Source organism: Rutilus rutilus (genome assembly GCF_951802725.1).
Source record: "Rutilus rutilus genome assembly, chromosome: 21".
NCBI lineage: Eukaryota > Metazoa > Chordata > Actinopteri > Cypriniformes > Leuciscidae > Rutilus > Rutilus rutilus.
In genome coordinates, this window is record NC_140226.1 from 14,150,024 (window position 1) to 14,172,249 (window position 22,226).

At 37.5% G+C, this 22,226-nt stretch overlaps 2 protein-coding genes across 2 annotated transcripts in view; one reads left to right on the plus strand and one right to left on the minus strand.

The window, feature by feature from the left end:
* Positions 1 to 5,454, plus strand: part of samd4a (sterile alpha motif domain containing 4A) — a 42,648-nt gene extending 37,194 nt beyond the window's left edge. The window contains exons 12-13 of the mRNA XM_084393720.1: positions 246 to 329; positions 5,292 to 5,454. Of these exons, the coding sequence (XP_084249846.1) occupies positions 246 to 329; positions 5,292 to 5,320 (113 nt within the window). The 3' untranslated portion in view covers positions 5,321 to 5,454. The remainder of the gene's footprint in view (positions 1 to 245; positions 330 to 5,291) is intronic.
* Positions 5,455 to 9,686: 4,232 nt separating this feature from the next.
* Positions 9,687 to 22,071, minus strand: gch1 (GTP cyclohydrolase 1). Its single transcript, XM_084392458.1, has 6 exons — positions 21,591 to 22,071; positions 17,316 to 17,425; positions 15,368 to 15,423; positions 12,358 to 12,389; positions 12,142 to 12,226; positions 9,687 to 12,051 (listed from the first exon to the last, which is right to left on the minus strand). The coding sequence occupies exons 1-6, from the start codon at positions 21,934 to 21,936 to the stop codon at positions 11,925 to 11,927; spliced, it is 756 nt and encodes a 251-aa protein (XP_084248584.1). The 5' UTR covers positions 21,937 to 22,071; the 3' UTR covers positions 9,687 to 11,924.
* Positions 22,072 to 22,226: the final 155 nt, after the last annotated feature.

The following is a 22,226-nucleotide window of genomic DNA, read 5'->3' on the forward strand; positions in this document are numbered from 1 at the left end:
TTGCATGGATGAAGTTTCAAATCTGACCTGCATTGTGTGCCGAACCTATTTACTGATTTTCTATCTGTTCTGTTCCTTATCTTCCTGTCTTTAACATGTGGCGAAAAGCACAAATAACCACTTTTTCTAAATGATACGGTATGTCAAGACATCAGTCTGTGTCATGCAGACCTCACTTGGCTTGTTATGTGTTGTTTATTGTCGTCATTTGTTAAAGTTTACACAGTTTGTTTATGGTTTCGCAGATTTACATGTGCCTGTGACTGAGCCAGACATCAATAATCGTTTGGAGTCTCTGTGTCTCAGCATGACCGAACACGCTCTGGGAGGTACGTGTCCACTTCTTGTTCAGTTTACAAATACTGCACTTAAAGTAATAGTTCATCAATGTTATGTTATGACAGTTACACTACCATTCATACATTTTGGGTCAGTAAGATCAGTTTTTATTTATTTATTTATTATTTATTGGGAAGGAAATTAATACTTTTATTCAGGAAGGACAATTTGATAAAAAGTTGAAGTGACAGTAAAGACATTTATAATGTTACAAAAGATTTCTATTTAAAATAAATGCTGTTTTTTTTTTTTACTTTCTATTCATCAACGAATCCTAGGAAAAAATGTATCATGATTTCCATAAAAGCAGCTTTGCCAGGACAAGAATAAATTACATTTTAAAATATATGAAAACAGAAAAAGTTATTTTCAGTTGTAATAATATTTCACAATATTAAGGTAAATGCAGCCTTTGTGAGCTTAAGAGACTTAAGAGATATTACCCGTAGTGTAGTTCAACATTTTAAAGGAACACTCCACCGTTTTTTGAAATAGGGCTTATTCACCTTCTTTCCTACATTTAGATAGGTGGGAAAATGCATTTTTGTCTCAGTGCATGCATTGTTTTAGTTTGACAGGGTCAGCGCTAGCTTAGCTTAGCATAATGAATAGAATCCTTTGTTGCCAGCTAGCATGTCCTGAGTAAAAGTGATATATAAAAACCTAATTACTTCTTGTGGCCTGCGTATTCACAACAAGTACAAATAGTTAACACTAGGTGATTTCCTAGGCAGATATTGACTTCTATATTAAGGACTATATTAGGGGGAAGCACAGGCGAAGCACTGCTACTTGGGCGTCATATCTCTGAGCCCAAGTAGCAGTGCTTCGCCTGTGCTTCCCCCTAATATAGTCCCATGTCAATATCTGCATAGGAAATCGCCTAGTGTTAATCTGCATCACTATTTGTACTCGTTGTGAATACGCAGGCCACAAGAAGTAATTAGGTGGGGTTTTTTTATTATTTTTTTATTACTTTTACTCAGGACATGCTAGCTGGCAACAAAGGATTACATTCATTATGCTAAGCTAAGCTAGCGCCGACCCTGTCAAACTAAAACAATGCATGCACTGAGACAAAAATGCATTTGCCCACCTATCTAAATGTAGGAAAGAAGGTGAATAAGCCCTATTTCAAAAAACGGTGGAGTGTTCCTTTAAGAGTTGGGCACGCAGATATCCTACAATAAACATGTTATCAGAGATTAATTTGTTAATATCTTCAATAAATGACAATGGATTTGAACCTCTGTCATTTGCAATCCACATGAACAATAAATGATATAAGGAAAAGTTAGCAGTTAGAAAATGTAACAATAGTTTATCTTTTTTTTTTTTTTATGACATTGACATATCCACCTTTAAAAAAAAACTTAAACTACTTGTCTACTTGTTAAGATGTTGACATGTCCATCTCTGAAAACAGGAAGTACTTGTCTAGTAGTAGTTAAGCAGTCAAGATTTTTACACGTCTTGATGTCTGAATCTATACTCTAATACTCATCTTTTGGTGCAAGCTGATGAATAAGGATGTTATTTATACTTCATATTGTTTGTTTACCAATCTGTGTGACAAAAAGTCTCTGATTTAATCCATGAGAATGGAATTTGAGGAAACGGATTGGATCCATGCTGACTACAGCAGTGTCACGAAACCCCACAGGAAAGCGTTTCTGTCGGGATCATCCCGTCTGACACTCATTGAAAAGGTCAAAAACCCTTCTGAAGTAAACCGAAGTGCTCTTTTTCCCTTTGAAAATGTTCAAGGGAAATGTTTGTTTTTTCTCCGCGACATTTAATTGAGCTTTTTGAGGTGTTTCTGTGGGCGAAGACGCATCAGGCACAACAATCTTGTATAATGTTGTGACTATCAGTTCCAGACGGGGAAGGAGCGTTACTTTGTATCCACACGTCGCGGGATCAATGCAGTGAGCATTCCCGTGTGAAGTGGAGGTTTTCTTTGCATAAAGAGAGTTTTTTTCTCTCAGAGCTGACACAGAGGCTTTCAGTGCAGTGGGCTCGGCGCTGGACAAGCACAGCTTTGTGTTGGGGGAGTGCAGGGAGACAGACAGGAGAGAGGCAGACAGGCTGAATCAGGGAGACGGGCAGAAGCAGTGGGCAGCGCATGCGGTGAGCTCAGGAATGCCCCGCTCGCTCCACAGCTGCCAACAGAGCCCGTAGTGTTCATGTGGCAACGTACCCCCCCACTCAGGACCTCCAGCTCCTCTGGTCAGCACCCTGCCTGGGAGCTTTGGTGCCCTCATTACGCAGAATGACACTGCTTGCTCTGTGAAACTGTACGGTTGGGAAGTCCAGTTCATTTTAGATTAAACTGATTCATTGAGTCATTTGACTCACTCAAAGTGGATTCCCAGAAGTCCTGTGCTTCATATTTTCTTAGTTATATCATTCACACTACCGTTCAGAAATTGTTACTTTTATTCAACAAGGATGCATCAAACTGATCAAAAGTGACATTCATAATGTCACAAAAGATTTCTATTTCAAATAAATGCTGTTCTTTTCATCAAAGAATCCTGAAAAATTGTATCATAGTTTCCTCAAAAATATTAAGCAGCACAACTGTTTTCAACATTAATAAGACATTTTTCATGAGGAGCAATTCATCATATTAGAATGATTTCTGAAGGATCATGTGACACTGAAGACTGGAGTAATGATGCTGAAAATGCAGCTTTGCATCACAGAAATAAATAACATTTTAAAATATATTCAGATAGGAAACAGTTTGTTGAAATTGTAATAATATTTCACTGTATTTTTCATTAACCCTTGTGCATCAATTTAAAAAAGTTACTCATAGGTCCAAAGAGGACAAAAATGTCCATGTCAAAAAACGGTCATAAAAAGTTGAAGCTTGGGAGCACAGACTTAACTTTGGTATCATTTTAAAGAATACCCTTGCCAGATTATTGCTGAAGTTAAATTTTTTTTATAAGTAAATCCAAAAAAAAGTTATATAGGTTTAAGTTTATGAAAATTATTTATGAATATTATTTTATATAAAATATATATTTTATGAAACAAGTTGAACTCTAAAACGGCTAGAAAATCAAAGCCATAAATCTAAATAAGTTGTGTTCCAAATTTGAGGTTGATATCTCAAAAAATGAGCTTTCAGTAATATTTTGTTTGGGCGCAGTACCAAACTGTCCCCATTGGATCCCAGCAAAACTCCTCTGGTCACACAGTGATTGGCTTTGTTATTTGCAGTTGAGTTTTTCTCTCTCAATACTACAAACACACACATGCACACAAACACCTTTTTTTTTTTTATAACACACATACCAACCACACTCTGACATCCATACCAACACACCCACACAATTATCATTGCATAATTTATCCAACTGGCTCTATAATAGCTCAAAATTCATGCAGTTAACAGTAACAAAAAAACAAAAACTTACTCATAGGTCCAAAAGGGACAAAAATGTCCAAGTAAAAAAACTCTCATAAAAATGTTATGCTTGGGAGCAAATACTTAAGTTTGGTCTCATTTTAAAGAAGACCCTTGGCAGATTGTTGTTGAAGTGAAAAAAGTGAAAAACGTGCAACCAAATTTTTTTTATAGAAGTTTAAGTTTATGAAAAATATTTATGAACATTATAATCAATATTTTATATAAAATATATATAAGTATTTTGTGTAACTAGTGCAACATTTTTTTTTTCAAATGAAATGGGGGTGAAATAGTAAAATTACAATAAAAATAGACACCTGTGCCAAAATTAATGCAGTTAACATAAGAAAGAAAAAAAAAACTTACTCATAGGTCCAAAAGGGACAAAAATGTCCAAGTAAAAAAACTCTCATAAAAATGTTATGCTTGGGAGCAAATACTTAAGTTTGGTCTCATTTTAAAGAAGACCCTTGGCAGATTGTTGTTGACGTGAAAAAATTGAAAAAAAGTGCAACCAAAAAAATGTTATAGAAGTTTAAGTTTATGAAAAATATTTATGAACATTATAATCAATATTTTATATAAAATATATATTTTATGAAACATTTGGAACTCTAAAACTGATATAAATTCAAAGCCATAAATCTAAACAGGTTGTGTTCCGAATTTGAGGATGATATCTCAAAAAATGAGCTTTCAGTAAGATTTTGTTTGGGCGCAGTACCAGACTTTCCCCATTGGATGCCAGCAAAACTCCACTGGTGAACACAGTGATTGAATTTTCGATTTGCAGTTGAGTTTTTCTCTCTCAAATATTACAAGCACACACATGCACACAAACACATTTTTTTTTTATAACACACATACCAACCACACTTAGACATCCATACCAACAAACCCACACAATTATCGTTGCATAATTTATCCAGTTGGCTCTATAATATGCCGAAGCAGAAAACAGGAATAAAGCGAGTATTTGCTTTATAGGCCTAACCTGAAAAAATGGCACCATCTGATAAAAAATTGTAAAAATGTCAATTTTGAAGCCTTGCCAACAGAATGAAAGCCTATTAAAAAAGATTGCATCATTTTATAGTTAAACGGCACAGGGATTAAAAAATGCAGTTTTAATGGGTTTCAATGGGGACATTTTTGTCCTTAAGGTCCTAAGAGGAAGTATTTTGTGTAACTAGTGCAAAATAGATTTTTTAAAGAAAATGATGATGAAATAGTAAAATTCCAATAAAAATACACACCCGTGCCAAATTTTATGCAGTTAGCATTAACACAGGCAAAGTGATCAAAAAAACAAAACTGAAAAAGCCAAAAATGTCCTCAAGGATGCACAAGGGTTAAATAAATGCAGCCTTGGTGAGCATAAAATACTGTTGAAGCATTGAAAATCCCAAACTTTTGAATGGAACATGTGATTGATGATGTCACATATTTTTGAGTGAACGTTTCCAGAAGTGTTTGTCAGTTGCACTGTGATAGTATTCAAAAACTGTGATGTCACATATGTCCATAGATGGCGTCGATCGAACCTCAACCATCTGAGAGAAGAGAAGAGAAGGGGGCGCGCGGGGAGACGGCATGCCTGGCAGCAGGGGAAAGGTCATCAAGAGGTCACGAGCCCCTCTGTCTATACACCACCTGCTCACCTACCAACTCAATAGCCAATAGGAGAGGTGGGGCGTGGCCTACACAGTGCCATTCACCGTTTACTGAAAGGCTCAACACAAGCAAGTTCTGTCATCATGACTACTTCAGCGCGTTTACATTCGATTCTGGGAGAAAATCACATCTTCAACACTTCCACAGAAGAACGCAGCATAGGGTCTTCGTGAAGGCAGGCCATCAGAGGGGGTCCGTAAAGCAACGGAGACAACCGGGAGCGTTCAGGTGGCTGTCTGGGACGTCACAAAATCCAAAACCAACCAGCAGACGAAACCAGATGACATGTATTAACAGCTTAGATTTCTGCACCTCTGTGCAGATGCTAAAAATATTATGTCACAGTATGTTTACACATAATACTGTCAAGGATATCAAAACAGTAATGGTTCAAATCCGAGGACGGGTGTACAGCTTTAGGTTCCTAAACGGCTTCATAGTTTACAATTGTGTTTGTATTTACTGTTTTGTTGTTCTAGTTGTCTTTTGTGCCAGCAGGAAAGCTGATTTACAGCACTACAAAGACAGTCAGAGCTTACGGATGGTACTCGGGAGAAAGAGAGGGAACGTGCGAGCGGCGATGGGAAAGGAAACAGGAAGTGATGTGAGTGGAAGGGTCTGTGATTCTGACATGAGGAACAGAGGTCGAGGGAGATCAGGAGGTCAGAGGAGGGGAATGTGGGAGAAATGCCAGCAAATGCAAGTAGATGGAAAGGTTGAAGTGGAGCAGGTGAACATGTAGGTCAGAGGTGCACAGGTCCGGGCAGAAATATTTTATATTATGTTATATTTTAATATAATATATAAATATATATATACCTTTTATTGGTGGTTTAAAACACTAGACTTGGGAGATGTGTACTTCATGAATGATGTTTGTTCAGATACTGTGGGAATCTGCAGAGATTTCTACAGATTCTGTCTGGGCCTAGAGATATATTCAAATTTTTACAGATCAGTTTTATGCATTGAATTCTTTTCTGTAAACGCACAGCCGTGGAGTGATTTTTGGGTCATATGGACGTTTTGGATATTGTGTCTGTGTGTTTGGGATATCACATGCGTGGTACACTTGGTCAGCAGGACGTGAGACTGTTGGAGCAACAGGGAGAGATATATGTCACATTGAAATGTATAAGGAAATAACACTAATGCACCAGTTATTAGTACAGAGCGCCGCCTTGTGGTGAAACTGTGCAATAGTTACCAATAAATGAGGCTAGTCTTTTTTTTTTTTTTTTTGCATTGTCTTAATATCAGCCATTAGTTAATCATGCCAGGTATAAAAAGTAGAAAGTTTACAAAAAGAAATGAGCTTTTAGTTTTGGACTCTTACAAGTGAAGATCTGATTTTCTGCATGGGAAGGGTCTTTTTTTGTTGTTGCTTTAACTGTTGTAATCCAGGACATTAAAGTCCCTTTATGAGGGTGTTCAGTGATTGTTAATGTATATTATTTAGAGTTTTTGCTATAATAACTTTGCTCATCGTGCCGTTGGTGCTGTGAATCCTTGCTGAAACCGTCAAAAGTGAATTTGCAAAAATGTGCAATAGACTCTCATCAGCAACACGGTGTGAATCAAGGGCAGCGGGGGGAAAGAACTGGATTAGCATCGCCCTCCCGCCAAATCCCCCCCCCCCCAATTCCCACACCACAGGACTGTTGTACCCTGTTGTCCGCGTGTTGCCGGCCTGCAACTTGATGCACCTACCCACACCTCAAGTGTTTTATGCTTTTCGGCTCATCCAAAGAAACCGATCATGACAGTAAACAGACAGTAAAGAGGCACTTTCACATCCATAAAGCTGCCTAAAAGAGAGAATGTTGACTATGCAGTGTTTCAGCTTCATAAGAGACTTGGTGCCTCCAAACTAGAGCTTTTAAAGTGCATGAAATGCCTTAAACAAAATGGTAGCCAGTGTTTTACAAAGCATGTTAGCAAACCATCATGTGGCATCTTGTGCATCTTGTTTATAGAGGTGCATTTGTTTGTGTGTATTAAGCCACTCATCACTGCCATTTGAAAACAATTAGCAGATTCAAATGATTATTTATTCTTTTCTATTATTGATGCAGAGGTTATTGTATTCATTAGATGTATTATTTAAGATACCTTGTGTATTAACTTTTGCTATGGCTGGTAACCATAAGTACATCTCAAATAACAACCTAGTTATTTTTTGTGACGTTTTGTTTTCCCAATTTGCGTTCTTTATCTAAAAAAAAAAAAACATAGGCTACGTGATAGTCAAAAGACATGTCAGGCTTTTTTCTTTTTTTAAATAATGCTGGTTTCTTTTCTTTTTCCTTTCTTGTGAGTATCTCTAAATGCTTCTATTTTGCTAACCCTCCCCAGATGGTGTTATTGTCACGTCGTAAACAAAGAGCCAGTTTTTCTTTCTTTAAAATGTGGTTAAATATATATATTTTTTTTATATAAGAATCGTTTTTTGGTTTTTGCTGTTTTGCAATTTTTCACCGTTATTCTGTTGCTGATTTTCACCTCGGCTGTTACAGTGTTTAAATGCGTAGCGTCATTGCGTAGTTGTTTACGAAGAACGCTGCTCGCTCGCGATTGGATAGCGGAGTATGACGCAAATTTTACTTTGATTTGTTGAAATGTTCATCACGCGACGAGCTGGAAGAAAATTCGTTTCTTCTTCAGTGCGATGATGCCGCAGAATTGCAGATGCTGTAACGGTGTTAAAACATTTACATGCTACCTTGGTATTACGTTGACGAAGCCTTCATTGTTTGTTTTGGGCGCGTTAGCAAATCAGAACGTATCTAATGCTGATTTTATTTTATTATTATTATTATTATTATTATTTTGTTGCATTTATTCTGAAACTTTTTTTTTTTTTTTTGCTTTACTACGCTCTTTTTTTTCGTTGTTTATTCTGTTTTCGTTATTTTCAAGAGCCGATGTCCTGTATTGACTGCAGGCTGACGTACATATGCGTATATATATATATAAAATATATATTTTAAAAGATTGTTATGTTTATGAAAAGGTAAAACCAAATTTAAAAAAAGTGCGAAAATAAACAAAAAAACGAACAAAAAAAATGTAATTTATATTTTAGAGATGCATGCAAGAGGCTGGGAAGTCATATCTAGAATAACAAATGGCAGTGCCTTTTTTTTTTTTTTTTATCCAGACATTTACCCCCAAATGTAAATGATTTTATATGGCTCTAAAATATAGAGATAAGCCAGACGCATTGATGATGGAAACTTAAAATCATACAAAGTCCATACGAGCTGATTCTCGTTTCCATGAGGCTCAGAAGGAGCGTGCTGGAAGTTCATGGGAATCTGTATGCTTTAGGTACTTCAGTGCTGTTATGAAGTTATGAATTATATCTGTCTGTACAACACGCAGATGTGTATATATTTTTGTCTGTACTTGTGCGAGTGTGACACTGTGTATCCAGGTGAGAAACCGGATTGTCTTGTAATTTTTTTGTACATACCCTCTTAGAAAATGTTGTGTCATTGTGGATGACATCATCGGAAGGTGTTTGTCCCACCGCTTACCTGTGAGGCGTCACAGCGCAGCACAGATTTTAAACATCTTTACTGAAATTAACGACTTCAGTCAAGAAAAAAAGAGGGATTTCGGTAATATCTTTCCCTCTTTGGTTCGTGGCCTTGTGTGTGTTAATGGGAGACTATACTGTGTGTATGTGTCCGTGATGTTGTGTCCGCCAACTGAATGTGTATCATTTGGGTCTGTGTTAAATGCTTGACATTTTTGTAATAACCACAGACGAAAAGTATTAAAGAGTAACTTTTGAAAAGGACTTCACGTGTTTCTCTGATTTCAAACAAGCTGTTGTATGTTATGCTTTGAGCTTGTTTGCTCATATTAAGGGCAGCCCTAACCACGAGTCTACTCTGTGAGGAATTTACTGACCCCTCGACCTCAACCAATCAGAGAGCTCGAGACGGATTTATATTGCCAAGAGGCGGGGCTTTCTGTGAAAAAGACTGAGTCACTCTCAGCTTTATGATATGTAAATGAAAGTGTCACATAGGTGGTCATGCAAAACATGTTGAACGATTAGAAAGTGAAATTGGGAATAATAATATTAATAATAATAATAAAAAAAGTAAAATCACCCTCAATCTTTATTTAACATGATAAACGACGTTGCTCTCTAACACCCCCCCCCCCACACACACACACACACATTAAAAAAAACCCCACTAAAACACAAAATAACAAGAATATGCTATCATATTTTACACAAGATTTATTATTTTAAGCTGAAAATGATGATGAACATCAATAGTAAAGTATTTGAAAGACTGAGTCTTTCGTTTAAAGAAGGCCACATGATTAACACTAGTCCTCATGTTCTTAATGTGACATTGAACATCTCGTAGCGTCTTCAGAAGCATCACGACTCCGAACTTCATTCGAACTCATAAATGCAGACCATCACTCAAAGAAATTGTCATAATAAAAAGTCACAGGCAATACAACAGTGTCAGTAAATCCACAGCATCCGTCGTTTTTGAGGTTAATATAATTTTCTACAATGATATTTCTAACAATAATGCTCAAAACACATTACACATACTCAAGGACAGGTAAACATGCATCAGAGTAAATGTACAAAATATGTTCTACAAATGTAGAATCTTAAAATATCTTTTAGTTGGTTTCCATCTTTTTTTTAATCATATTTTAATAACAAAGATCACATTTATCAGTACAAGTATGTTCGGTATTTTCCATGAATCCCACAATGTGCAAAATCAGATACTATGTTGACCTCCACTGGACCTTTCTCCTTTGGTCTTTTTTTTTTCTTCCCCAAGAAATAAAAAATCAACCTTCAAAGTGTAAACAACATCTATGGCCATACAGACAGGATATTCAAAAGGCTGGACCTGGTTATCACTTCAACTCGTAATATCCAACACATCAGACTCATCAAAATAATAGTGTTGCAAGAAACCTGAAAATACTAGCAATAATAAACACTTAAAGGGATAGTTCACCCCAAAAATCAAACTTCTGTCATCATTCAATCATCAGTTTTAAACTAGGGCTGCACGATATATGGGTTTAGCATGGATATCGTGATGTGTCCATCCGCAATAGTCACATGACAGGATGTGCGATGTGAAGTGTATGGTCGTAGTTGATCCGAGAGATTTCAGTCCACACAACCACCGCTCAATTCATATGGATTAGTTTTACGATCTCTTTATGAACTTTTTGAGGGGTCAAAGCGGTAGTTGCGTAGCTTTTCAATGGAGGGACAGAAATCTCTCTCTTCATTTGTGTTCCGAAGATGAACGAAAGCCGTTTTATAGTGACATGAAGTGATATTTATATGTGTTACACTGTTATAAAGATCTCACTGATTTACATAACAACCTATCAGAATCTTTTCTTATTTTTGACCATATAAAAATCAGAAACCGCACCAAATTGCAAACTTTTGCTCATTTTTGACAAAAATGTAGTTTTTTTTTCATATTCTTACTATATCATACTATTGTATATGAGCCAATAAAGCCTATTAATATCAAATAGGATGCTCAACATATACAACTTTTATTTCGATTTCTTTTAGATTTTGTCAAAAAAAAAAATTGGTTTAGTACTATTTTTTTTGTACCATTATTTCAAATGTCAGGCTTTAAGGGGTTAAGACTAAACGAGGGTGAGTAAAAGAGGATAGAAGTTTTATTTTTGGATAAACTCTCCCTTTAAGGACTTTGGGTTTGGGCACAAATGTTGACTGATGCACAGGACACGTTATATTAAATATTACATTATAAGACAGCGTAGACATAATACATTTTCAGCACATAGTAAAACAACAATAAAACCTGTCTGGGATTATTCATTTAAAAAAAAAAAAAAGTGGTGCTATTGTAATACTATGTCTTTTGGGACATGTACCATTATAATACCATAATAATCTTTACCTTGTCTAATCAAGTACCTTGTAAATATCAAGGAATATGCATTTTGGTAATAATTAAGTACCATGGTGATTTTCATTACCATTACTGTACCGCGGTACCTCGACAGTACTTTCTATATCAGTAAAATTGAGTATTCAGAATGCCACCTTCCTCCCTGTTCAACAGCGTGAAAATAAAACTGCTTTGTTGTGTATGTCTGGCAACTCAATTGCGTTTAATAGAGCGCAAAAGTGACCCGACCGGAAAGAGATGTAAACACATTTTGGTGGGTTTGGTGCTTGTTAGTTTAGAGAGGTTAAATTGTGCTAATCTAGAACATAATGCTTTCATATTACAACAACAGCCACAGTCCCGTCAACAGAGGCTCCCGCAGCTCGGCTGACTAAACCTTAATCAGTGAAACACACACACACACAGGCGACAGAGAAGAGATGGTGTTACCGAGGCGGGTGGGACTCTATGTTACACAGCAGCAGGGCCTCGTCGCTGAGGCGTTTGAGAAGGGGGCTGGTCTGGGAGTTTTGGCAGTGCAGAGATCAGCTCCGGATCAGGGTCAGGAACTCGTCCCGTGTCTTGGGGTCCTCGCGGAAAACGCCCAGCATGGTGCTGGTCACAGTCTTGCTGTTCATCTTCTGGACGCCTCGCATGACCATACACATGTGACTGGAGAACAGAAAGGAGAGAAAATGAATCTTGAGTTCGAGTCAGACATATAGCATTGCAAAACAATGTTGACCTTGAACGTTCACGTACGTGGCTTCAACAACCACTCCGACACCGGCAGGCTTCAAAGCTTCGGTGATGGCCACCGCAATCTGTTTAGTTAGACGCTCTTGAACTGAAATAAGAGAAGCCGACAGATCAGAACTATTGACAATATGTTGTTAGTGAAACAAACAAGGATTTGGAAGGTGTATGAATAATATTCCATGCTAGAATTGTTTGTTTGGGAGGAAAAAAGAGCATTACCTTGCAATCTCCTGCTGTATATCTCAACAATCCTGGGGAAAAACAAAAAGCATAACCATAGTTAATAATTAAGCGTAAGTTATACACAATATACCTCCGTTGAATGTAATAGTGGTTTGATTACATGAACTTTATTGCTCAGAGATTTCAGTTGTTGTGGTAATGATTATATATAACGATTATATATAACAATTTAAATGTAACTACTAATGAGTAGAATTTTTCCTGCTGGCACAAAACTCTGTTTCATGTTTGACCATTTGAGCAGCAGTGATCCGTTAAACCACAAGGCAAACGGGAAAGTCTACAGGCCGTAAAAATGAAACGATACCACTTTTAGAAATCAGAAATGCGACTGTGTGTGTGCATGTGTGATTAAGTGTGTGTGTGTGGTACTGGTAAGAGTTACATGACTGCTGTTGTCATGTCTTCATTAGTGGAGTGGAGTATTACGGTTAGTACATTGTGAGATGGATAAGCCACAGGTATTGGGGTCAAATTGGATCAAGATTCTCTTTGTCACTCACACATTGTGTCTAATCCTCTTACAGACACTTACACTCTCACTGCTTCAAACACACACACACACACACACGTGCATCTTGATTTCACACACGAACAACATTCCTGAGGCGAAAAGAGCCATTAATCTCCTTCACTCGAGCGTATGCTGCCGGTTTCACTGAAAAAACACTGCATTGTGGCACGATACATTTGCATACTCCTGAAGGGATCCGTTAAGATTCGATACGGCACTAGAAAAACATAAATGAACCTGCAATGGGCCCAAAAGAATCTGAACACTTAAGCCATACCTTATGTGTGAATGGCACCACATAATATAACAAAAAGTACAATATATTTTAAAGAGGGATAGCAAGTTTCAAATAAATATATATATATATGTACACACACAAATACATAAATGGGGCGTGGGGAGATGTTTTGGATTGGGGGTGCTGAAAGGGGGGAGGTGGTATTGGGAGAAAAGTCTATAGAAATAGTATATAAAGATGTAATTAAACTTGTCAATGTCACGAAGCATAACAAACAATCCCTGAGAACGGGCTACTGAGGTATTTTTGCAGGCAGTAAACGAGCCTCCTACACTTGTGCCGACCACCAGAGATGAGTGCAGCAGAAACCCGCCAGTAGGTGGCGGCAAATTAATGAGTCGTTGAATTATTCATTCATTCAAATCAATTCGATGGAAAACACTGATTCTTTCAGGAACGAAACGGGGTTGCAAGACGCGTTCTGATGTGGCTTTGTTTGAAACTATTTTCGTTGAAGGAGGAAAAACAGACAATATGTGTCTAAAATTACTTAATATTAACTTATTGTTTAAATGTTCTATAACATCAATATCACATTTTCAAAATAATTTTCGGGGGGAGAAACAGCACTCTTGTTTGTGTGATAGCTTATTTCTTAACTACATTGTTATAAATATGAAAACCGGAAATCTTTATTGGGGTATTTTTTCCCCCATACATTTTCAGGGGCATTTTTGTTCATTTTGAAGGCATTTTTCCCCACAAGGCCCTGTTCATTTCACTCTGGTTTACGTCAATCAAGATCCATGAGGAATAAAATAATAGACTATTCGCGGTTTGAGAAGGTAAACTATGTAAAATTAAAAGAGTTTAATTGTGTTTATAAACCTGTGGAAACAGAGCGCCCCTGTATATTTTATATACACACACGTTCAAAAGTTAGGGGTCAGTACGATTTTTTAAATGTTTTTTAAAAAGTCTCTTGCGCTCACCAAGGTGAATTTTTTTTTTCTATTTAAATAAAAAATTATAATTTCTTTTAAAAAATCTTCCTGACCCCACATACAAATGAATGAAACAGAATTTGTTCAAAAAAATAAAGGCAAAAATTATTTATTATTTATAATACTTTCTGATTGTCAAACATTAGTAGTACATATCCAGAGTAATGTAATAACCTACACTTGTGGTTAGTCTGCTAGGACTCTAATGCAATGACTGTTGGAAGATGGAAGTGGCTTAAATACTTTTTGAGGCCAGTGTTTGAGTAAACACAACGAGCAAGAATTAAAAAAAATAATTAAAGTAGCCATGAAACGGAAGTTATGTCTTTTCTTCTCTATTGTGATATATATCTGAGTGAAACCGCTTATCGAACAAGAAAAAATTTAGGGCGGGGCTTGATTTTGTCCACTGGGAATTAAAGGTTTTATCAGTGATTTCAGGCCCCCCCAAAAAATGATCACATTCATCTAATCTTTCCTAACGATCTGCTAGCTGCCCGCCCCATAAGCATGCCGCCAAAAAAACGCGTCTCTGTAGGCAGCCTAGGCTCTGAGATCTGCACACAAAAACAATTGGTTTCACCAACCACTCAAAACCAAAACAAATAGTGTTCCAACCAATCACAGACAGGGGGAGGGTGTTGTGAGGTTTTGAGCCAACTTCTTCTTCAGCTCCGACTTCGCGTGCAGCCGTACAGCCGATGAATGTGATCATTTTTTTGGGGGGCCTGAAATCACTGATACAACCTTTAATTGGATGCTTGTGGTTTGCTATTGCTGTGATGTCATGTGAGTGACAGGTTGTCCCACCCTCATCCCAGTAAACAGATGTCGAGAGGAAGTTATTTTGATTGAAGATTATAAGGGCACTTGAATTTATAAAAATAATAATGTGCACAGATGAAACATTTGTAATAAACACAGCAACATTCCATAAAATAACAAGATTTGTCAATTTGGATTTCATGGCGACTCTAAAACAGGTTTTACATTCATTTTGTGTGAGAAACCTGGGGCCAGTTGCATAAACATACCCGCTAACTCAGTCTCAAGAACTAGTCTGACCAACTAGTAAATAGTTTGGGCTAATCAGTCTTACTTTTCGGATTCAAATGAGACCAATCTACCTTTTCAAGCAACTGACCAGTCTTGAAAGTAAAAAATGTTATGGCCAACTTAAGACTAGTCGAAGCAGTTTATGCAACCGGCCACTGGGAGTATTTGACCTACCGTGCTAATTTACTCAGACCAAGAACCCTCTTGTTTGGAAGGTAACCTATATGCACCTGTGAAAAACACAACACATTAACTGACAACAGAAAGATATAACTGCAAAACATGGGAGTTATATACACAATTCTTCCAGAACTCGTTTTTTTTTTACATGATTACCTGTTTCAAAACTGTATATTGGCACTAGCAAGCTACATGTCACAGAATCAGACGAAAAGTAAACCATGCAGACAGTGGCTGGAGAGAGCCGTATCTGTGCATGTGCATCTTCGCACCCCTCCCCTCCTCTCCGCCATCAAACTCAAATGTCACCAACAATTTGATGAAACGGCCCAGAGAAAGGGCAGCATCAACAGACACGCAAGAATTTTCTCTTTTTTCTCTTCTGATGCGATAATCCTGCGCGTCACTGAAAAACCTCTTGGCCTTCGTTCAGGGCCGGCAAACTGCTCTCGACATCCTCTAAAATGCATCAGTCGAACTTTACCAGCGCTTTTTGTGGCGAAATCCATTTTAGACCAACAGGTAAGACGTGTGTCGGCTGTACGTTAGATATGTTTCTAGCGTAAGAGAGCGCACTTGTTGGCCTCGGTGTTCGTGATGGACACTAAGAGTGTTGTGAGGACAATCATGGAGACGGAGGACGCTGAAGCGCAAGCAAGAGGGACAAAAACGAAAGAGAACGGGCGCACGCCTCTTTGAAAGAAATTGGCGAGTCATTATCTTGTTGCAGATGCGGAGAGAGAGGCGAGGTAAATAGATGAGAAGGAATAGGGAGCTATCAGCGGGGGACAAAGCGGAAACCACGGCCCTACAACAGCATCTGACAAACAAAATTGCAAGTGGTGAAAAAAAAAAAAAAAGCGTTCAGTGCGCTTGATCAATGGCTCAGTCTATCATCAGTAGCCCATTTGTGGCGTGACAGGATCGACGGCGTCTCTTTTGTCTTAAATGGCAGACACCTGCGGTGCTATGAGCTCGAGGGAGGTACTAAATGTCAAACCTAGAGGATAAAAAGTGGCCATTGTTTTTCAGTGGAACTCAGATCTGATATTTCAGCTTGTTCTCGTTACCTGTTTCCAGATTTAATTATAGCTAATTAACTTTGGCAGATTACACATCAAGGTTTTTTCAGGTGCATCAAAAAAAACTAAAAACTGTTTCTGCCTTCATGTGGGTGAATCGCTCTCTCAAAAAAAAGTCCAGGTCATTTTTCACTCCACAATCACACACACACAAGAAAAATTGCATAAAAAATAAAGCCATTTTTAATGCATTTCTTGTCGTGATAATTAAGCACATTTGCCACCAAATTCAAAGTTTAATAAAAATCATTCAGATTTTTAGTCAGCATAAATTGACTTACAACACTACTTACTTGAGCAACAGTGCTTCACAATATACTTAACAATTTGAATAATATATTAGTATTGATTCCACATTACAGTAATGAGAGTGCTATTTTTTGACTTATGATAAGCTTTATGAAAATAATATAAATATATAGTTCCAAACATATAGGCTTAATTTCTTTGCCAAAATATAAATTCTTAATAATAATTTATATAATTCAATCATTTCTATATTTTATTCGTTTGGTTATGGGGTTGAAAATGACCTGGATATTAAATACATAAAGAAAAAAATAACAAAAGCAAAAAAGTAATAATAATAAATGAAAAAATAAAATGAATTTTTTTTTTTATATAATATATTAAATTTAAATAAATTAAAATTTTACTTTAATCATTTTTATTGAAAAAGATTAAATAAAGACCTTTAATAACCTATCCTAAAAGCCTTATAGGATAGAGGTGTGACAAATTCATTTTTAAAACTACATATTTAATGCAAAAACAAATGTGTCTCACAAATATGGTCATAAAAACTGCACTGCAAGGGTGACATATGCTAATGAAGGCAAAAGGGAAATGATTAGTCTTACCCGGCCAAAAATGGGAACTAAATGGTGTTCGCACATGGAAAACATGTCGATATCCTTCACGATCACCATCTCGTCATGGTCTTCATCAAAGATCGCGTCATTCAGGACATCTACAAGAAGGTACAACAACAAATTAAGATGAGGTGAGCGATATGACATCATGAAATCATTATATTTCACCCCATGCGCTCTTCCTGTGTCATTTCTCTTAGCTTCAATCATTGCTCGAACATATCCCATTTGATCTATTGAGAATGCACTGTCTTTTCTTGTGGGGCTTTTTAATTTCCTGGCTGCCTATCTCGGGGAAGGTTTCCGTGGAAACATGGCAAACCGATGGCGAAGCTTCAGGGTTTTGTTGAGATGTGACTCCCATATTTTGTTGCCACTTTTGTGCAGTCACTGTGTGATTGAAAAAGGCAGAAAGCAATCATTTGTCATGCTGTTTATGACCACAGGACAGGTATGACAGCACTTAAATCTAACAAATATTTTGTACATTTTCTAGAGAGAAAAAAAAGAGCAGTGCTCGCTCGTGCAAAACTCGTCATCATGTTGTGGCTGGCTGTTAAGGTGTCGCAAGGGTGATATCTGTGATATTCTGGTCACTAGATGAGACTAAGTTACTTTAAATCTAAGCTTCTGGGAATTATTTCACAGATTTCCCCAAAATCACAAATCAGATCACATAGAAAGCTGCATGAGTTGAGGTAACATTATTGTCTGTAGGGGGGAAAAAAAGATTTAAAAACTGATAATGAGCAATAGTAATAATAGTTATGCAACCACCACTGACAAACTGATAGCATCCCTCATAAAAGTGGTTATTTCCATGTCGTTTCATGGTTTCCCGAACGTTTGTTAATATTTAAACTGATTCTGGTCACCACTAACCAGCCTGCTTTACAGAAACCGATCATATGCGCATGCAGTGCTGTGTAAACGTTATAGCTGATCTGAGCATCTCTGTTGAGTTTAACCTGAGGGCAGCAGCTGTTACGACAGACAACTGTCATCAGTCTCGTCCTAAACAAACAGCCGCTTTCAAATGCACAGGCACAACACACGAAAAGGTCTCACGTATGACGGTGGTGGCACTGAAAAAAAGAACAGGAAATCAAATCAGCATCTCCTCGAAGTCATCTTTCAGCCTCGCTGCCACCGTCACACACACTCAATTAAACACAAACACAATTAAAAAGCAAACATACACTTGAAATACAATAAGTAACCATAGAAACCCATTGAAATTGTGAAGATGTCAACAAGCAGAGCTCTGGTTATGGGTAATGTTACTGCTGTTGAGGGCTTGGCTTGATCTCCATCTCTTAAATAAGAGACAGGCATCCGTCCAGCCAGTGGGGGCAGGGGACAACGCGGCATAATGATGGGTAATGCAGGAAAGAAACCGTACTGAGCTGCGTAAACCGCTGTAATCGGAGCAATATCACTCGTCTCTATGACCTGTAATGGTTTTATGGGACATGAGACCATGACCAAACCATAAACTGTAAGGAAACATAATGACATAATACATAATAATAATGCAATGATAATTTCTTCATTTCACAATCCTTCCTTCCTTTTGTCTGTGACTCATGAGTAGCATTACGACAGATATGTTTGATTGTAGGGCTGGAACGACGTGCCAGCGTAACCGATTACTTCGATTAAGTAAATTAGTCAATTTGAGTGGAATGCGTCGCATGTTGGCGCTCCCGGGCATGCTGAAGATCAGCCGTTATTATAAAAATATCGAGCTAGATCTGAAGTGTGGAATTTTTTTTTAACAGAGATCGAATCCTATATTTTGTGTTTAATGCGGCCACATTTATACAGCATTGTTTTGTACGAGCTGCTGCGAGACGCGATTAATCGAAAAAATAATCTTTTAGTTCCAGCCCTGTTTTATTGGCATCTGATATAAATTTAAGTTGCAAAATGGTGCTCAAAACGGATTCAACTATTAATTTCCATCATCAAAATGTTTATTGATGTTTATAGCAGGCTCAAATGTAGCCTACTATCTCGTAATCGTTAAATTATTCGATAAATCAGAAAAATAATCGATAGATTAATCGACAGGAAAATGAATCGTTATTTCACGTTCATAAATACAGCTCGTATAAAACTGAATGCTGTATAAATACAGCCGCATTAAGCTATTTTATTGCCATCTGATATAAATTTAAGAAGCAAAATGGTGTTCAAAACGGATACAACTATTCATTTTCATTGGCATTGTTATATCTTATATATTAAAATGTTTAAGTACAAATCTATGTAAACATTGCTGTTTGTTTTTTATATTTATATATATTTGTGTATAAATTATTATATAAATGATTTTTTCCTTGTGTTAATTTAATGTAAAAAGTTATTTTACACTAGATTTATTTGTATTTTACTGCTTACATTTAACATTTTGAATCTATTTGTCTACAATGGCTGTTTGGTCGAAATTACTGAAAAACATTGAGAATGTGATACATATTGCATATCGACAAATGGCTCAAGTTTTTAGGGATGCACCGATATCAAATTTTTGGCTGATAAGGATAACCGATTTCTTTATATTTGAAAGCCGATAACCGATATATTGGCAGATAAATCTAAATATAATTTTTAAAAGCCTGATTATAAAAACAAAAGTCTCGCCATGTCCCAAGCACATAAGTATAATGATAACATTATAAAGATAACATTAAAAATGAACATATATCGGCCAATACCGATATGCTGGCCGATGTATCGCGCATCCCTAATTTCCTTAAAAACATTCAAGCGCCAACAGCTTCCTTTTCTCAGAGAATTAACTCATGAGTCACCCACCACCACCCATAAAAACATGAAAATGCAACACAGCCTCACACAAACCCACTGAGCTCGCTAGTTTTCTGCATCAAAGCTGTCCCAACACTGCAAATGACTTTCTGTTGGAGACAAAAAAAAACTACTCCAGAACAATTCAAGAAGCTGTAGGGGTGGTGCAAACCTTAGCCAATCTCATCGAAGACGAAGACCTTCCGTCACCGTGACATTGCATGTTCTACCACCTATGACCTGTGGACCATGTTCAAGCAATGCATATGTAAGTGTTTTGAGGTCATTGAGGGCAGTCTGCTTTAACGAGGAGTTTTTTGGGGGGTAAAAAAGCAACATTAATATATTCCACATGCATGGGCCCTAAAAATGCTACACAAACCAGGTCCAGATGTGCTGTTTTCTATGTGGGGATGCTATTGGTGTTGGGATGGTGGGCAGCACCCTGGCTCAACCACTTAGACAACAGCCTGAGAGTGACCAGTGAACAATTACGCAAGATAAACCTTTGCTTTGAGCTGGAGTACCTGTTGGGCCAGTTATTTATATTGAGGGCACATGGAAGAGTTTGAGGAAATACTTTTATGCTTGACACTGCTTGAGTCTGTAAAAGATGAATGGTCTGTGGGTTATACAACTCTCTGCATCATAATTAGGTCAAAGCATCTCATTAAAAAAAAAACTATTTTAGGAGGTCGATTTCATAAGCATTTGTACAAACATAAGCATGAAGGTCCACCTGAAACCTAACCGTCAGTGAAATGTACGAAATGAGTTTGTACATAGCCACCAATTCCAAAATATGACAAAAACTGCCATGAAATTGTGTTGAAAATACATATTTCATTGTGAAAATACATGACATGATTTTGAAGAACGTACTGGCTGATGTTTTCCATAAAATGAGTATGATGTCTCAAAAAGTACTCAAACTCACCATAAAAGTGGTCCATATGACTTGAACATTATATTCCAAGTCTTCTGATGTCATATGATAGTTTTATATGAGTAACAGACCCACATTTAAATTGTTTTTATAGAAAATCTTCTCAAACATTCTTAACCTCCAGTGTGATGTTAACCATGACCAGATCCACATTGAGTCAGTTCAGACTTTTTTTTAAACTAAATCAACTGATTCATTAATAAAAATCCGACTCAATGAACTTGGCTACTTGTAAACATTTGTAAAAACAACTTTATACCCCTGTTGTCTCGCGCTCTGTCTAGTTGGTTTTGAATCCAAGAACGCATTTGTGAACGTTAGTGTAATAAAAAAAGTAAAGTAGCCTACTTATATGTTAACGTTTTATCATGTTTATTTCTCTTCGAGAGTAGAATAAAACACCGACACTTAAGAATATCTCAACTTCAGGAAGAAAAAAGGTATTGTGCTTAAAAACAAAAAGTGAACACACGGCTTTTCATCTGTCAGTCATTTTCGCAACTCACCAATGATTTTTTCCTGATACCCCTTGGTGAAGAACTGCATGGCTGTGGCGGCTCTCCACGGAGTTTTGAGCAGCCCCTGTCGCTGCGGGTCTTCCCCGAGACCCCTGAGGATAGTGGTGTAAGCCGCGGCGATGCTCGGCAGGCTCATTTCGTTGTCTTCCAGACTGCGAGTGCGCTCTTCCCGCCAGCTCTCCATCACGCTGGGGGACGACACGGTGCTCGGGTCCCCGGCGGCACCACCGGCGCTCCATCCGGGCATCTTCACCCGGCTGTCAAAGTGTCCATTGATCGCGGCATCTGTTTCATTTTCAGTTTGATTCATTTGTTTCTGTTTGGGGCGCTCCATGATTACCTGAAAGTGACAGCTTGGGTTCCTCAAAGTCGGTTTTAATGCTACTTTTAATTTGTCTTTAAAACACTGCTTAAGGTGTAACAGAAAAAAACTTGAGTGAAGTTCAACGGTTGTAATACTCTTGTCAAACTCAGTGCTTTTGCAGAGGCAGCCGGGGGTTTTATTAACATGAGCTAATCCGTACGCGTTCCTATTGGTCCACAGGAGAGACTGCGTCACGGAGCCTGATTCCTGTTGGCCAAGAGGCGTGCTTGCGTCAGGCCACCTGTATCTAGTAAGAGGAT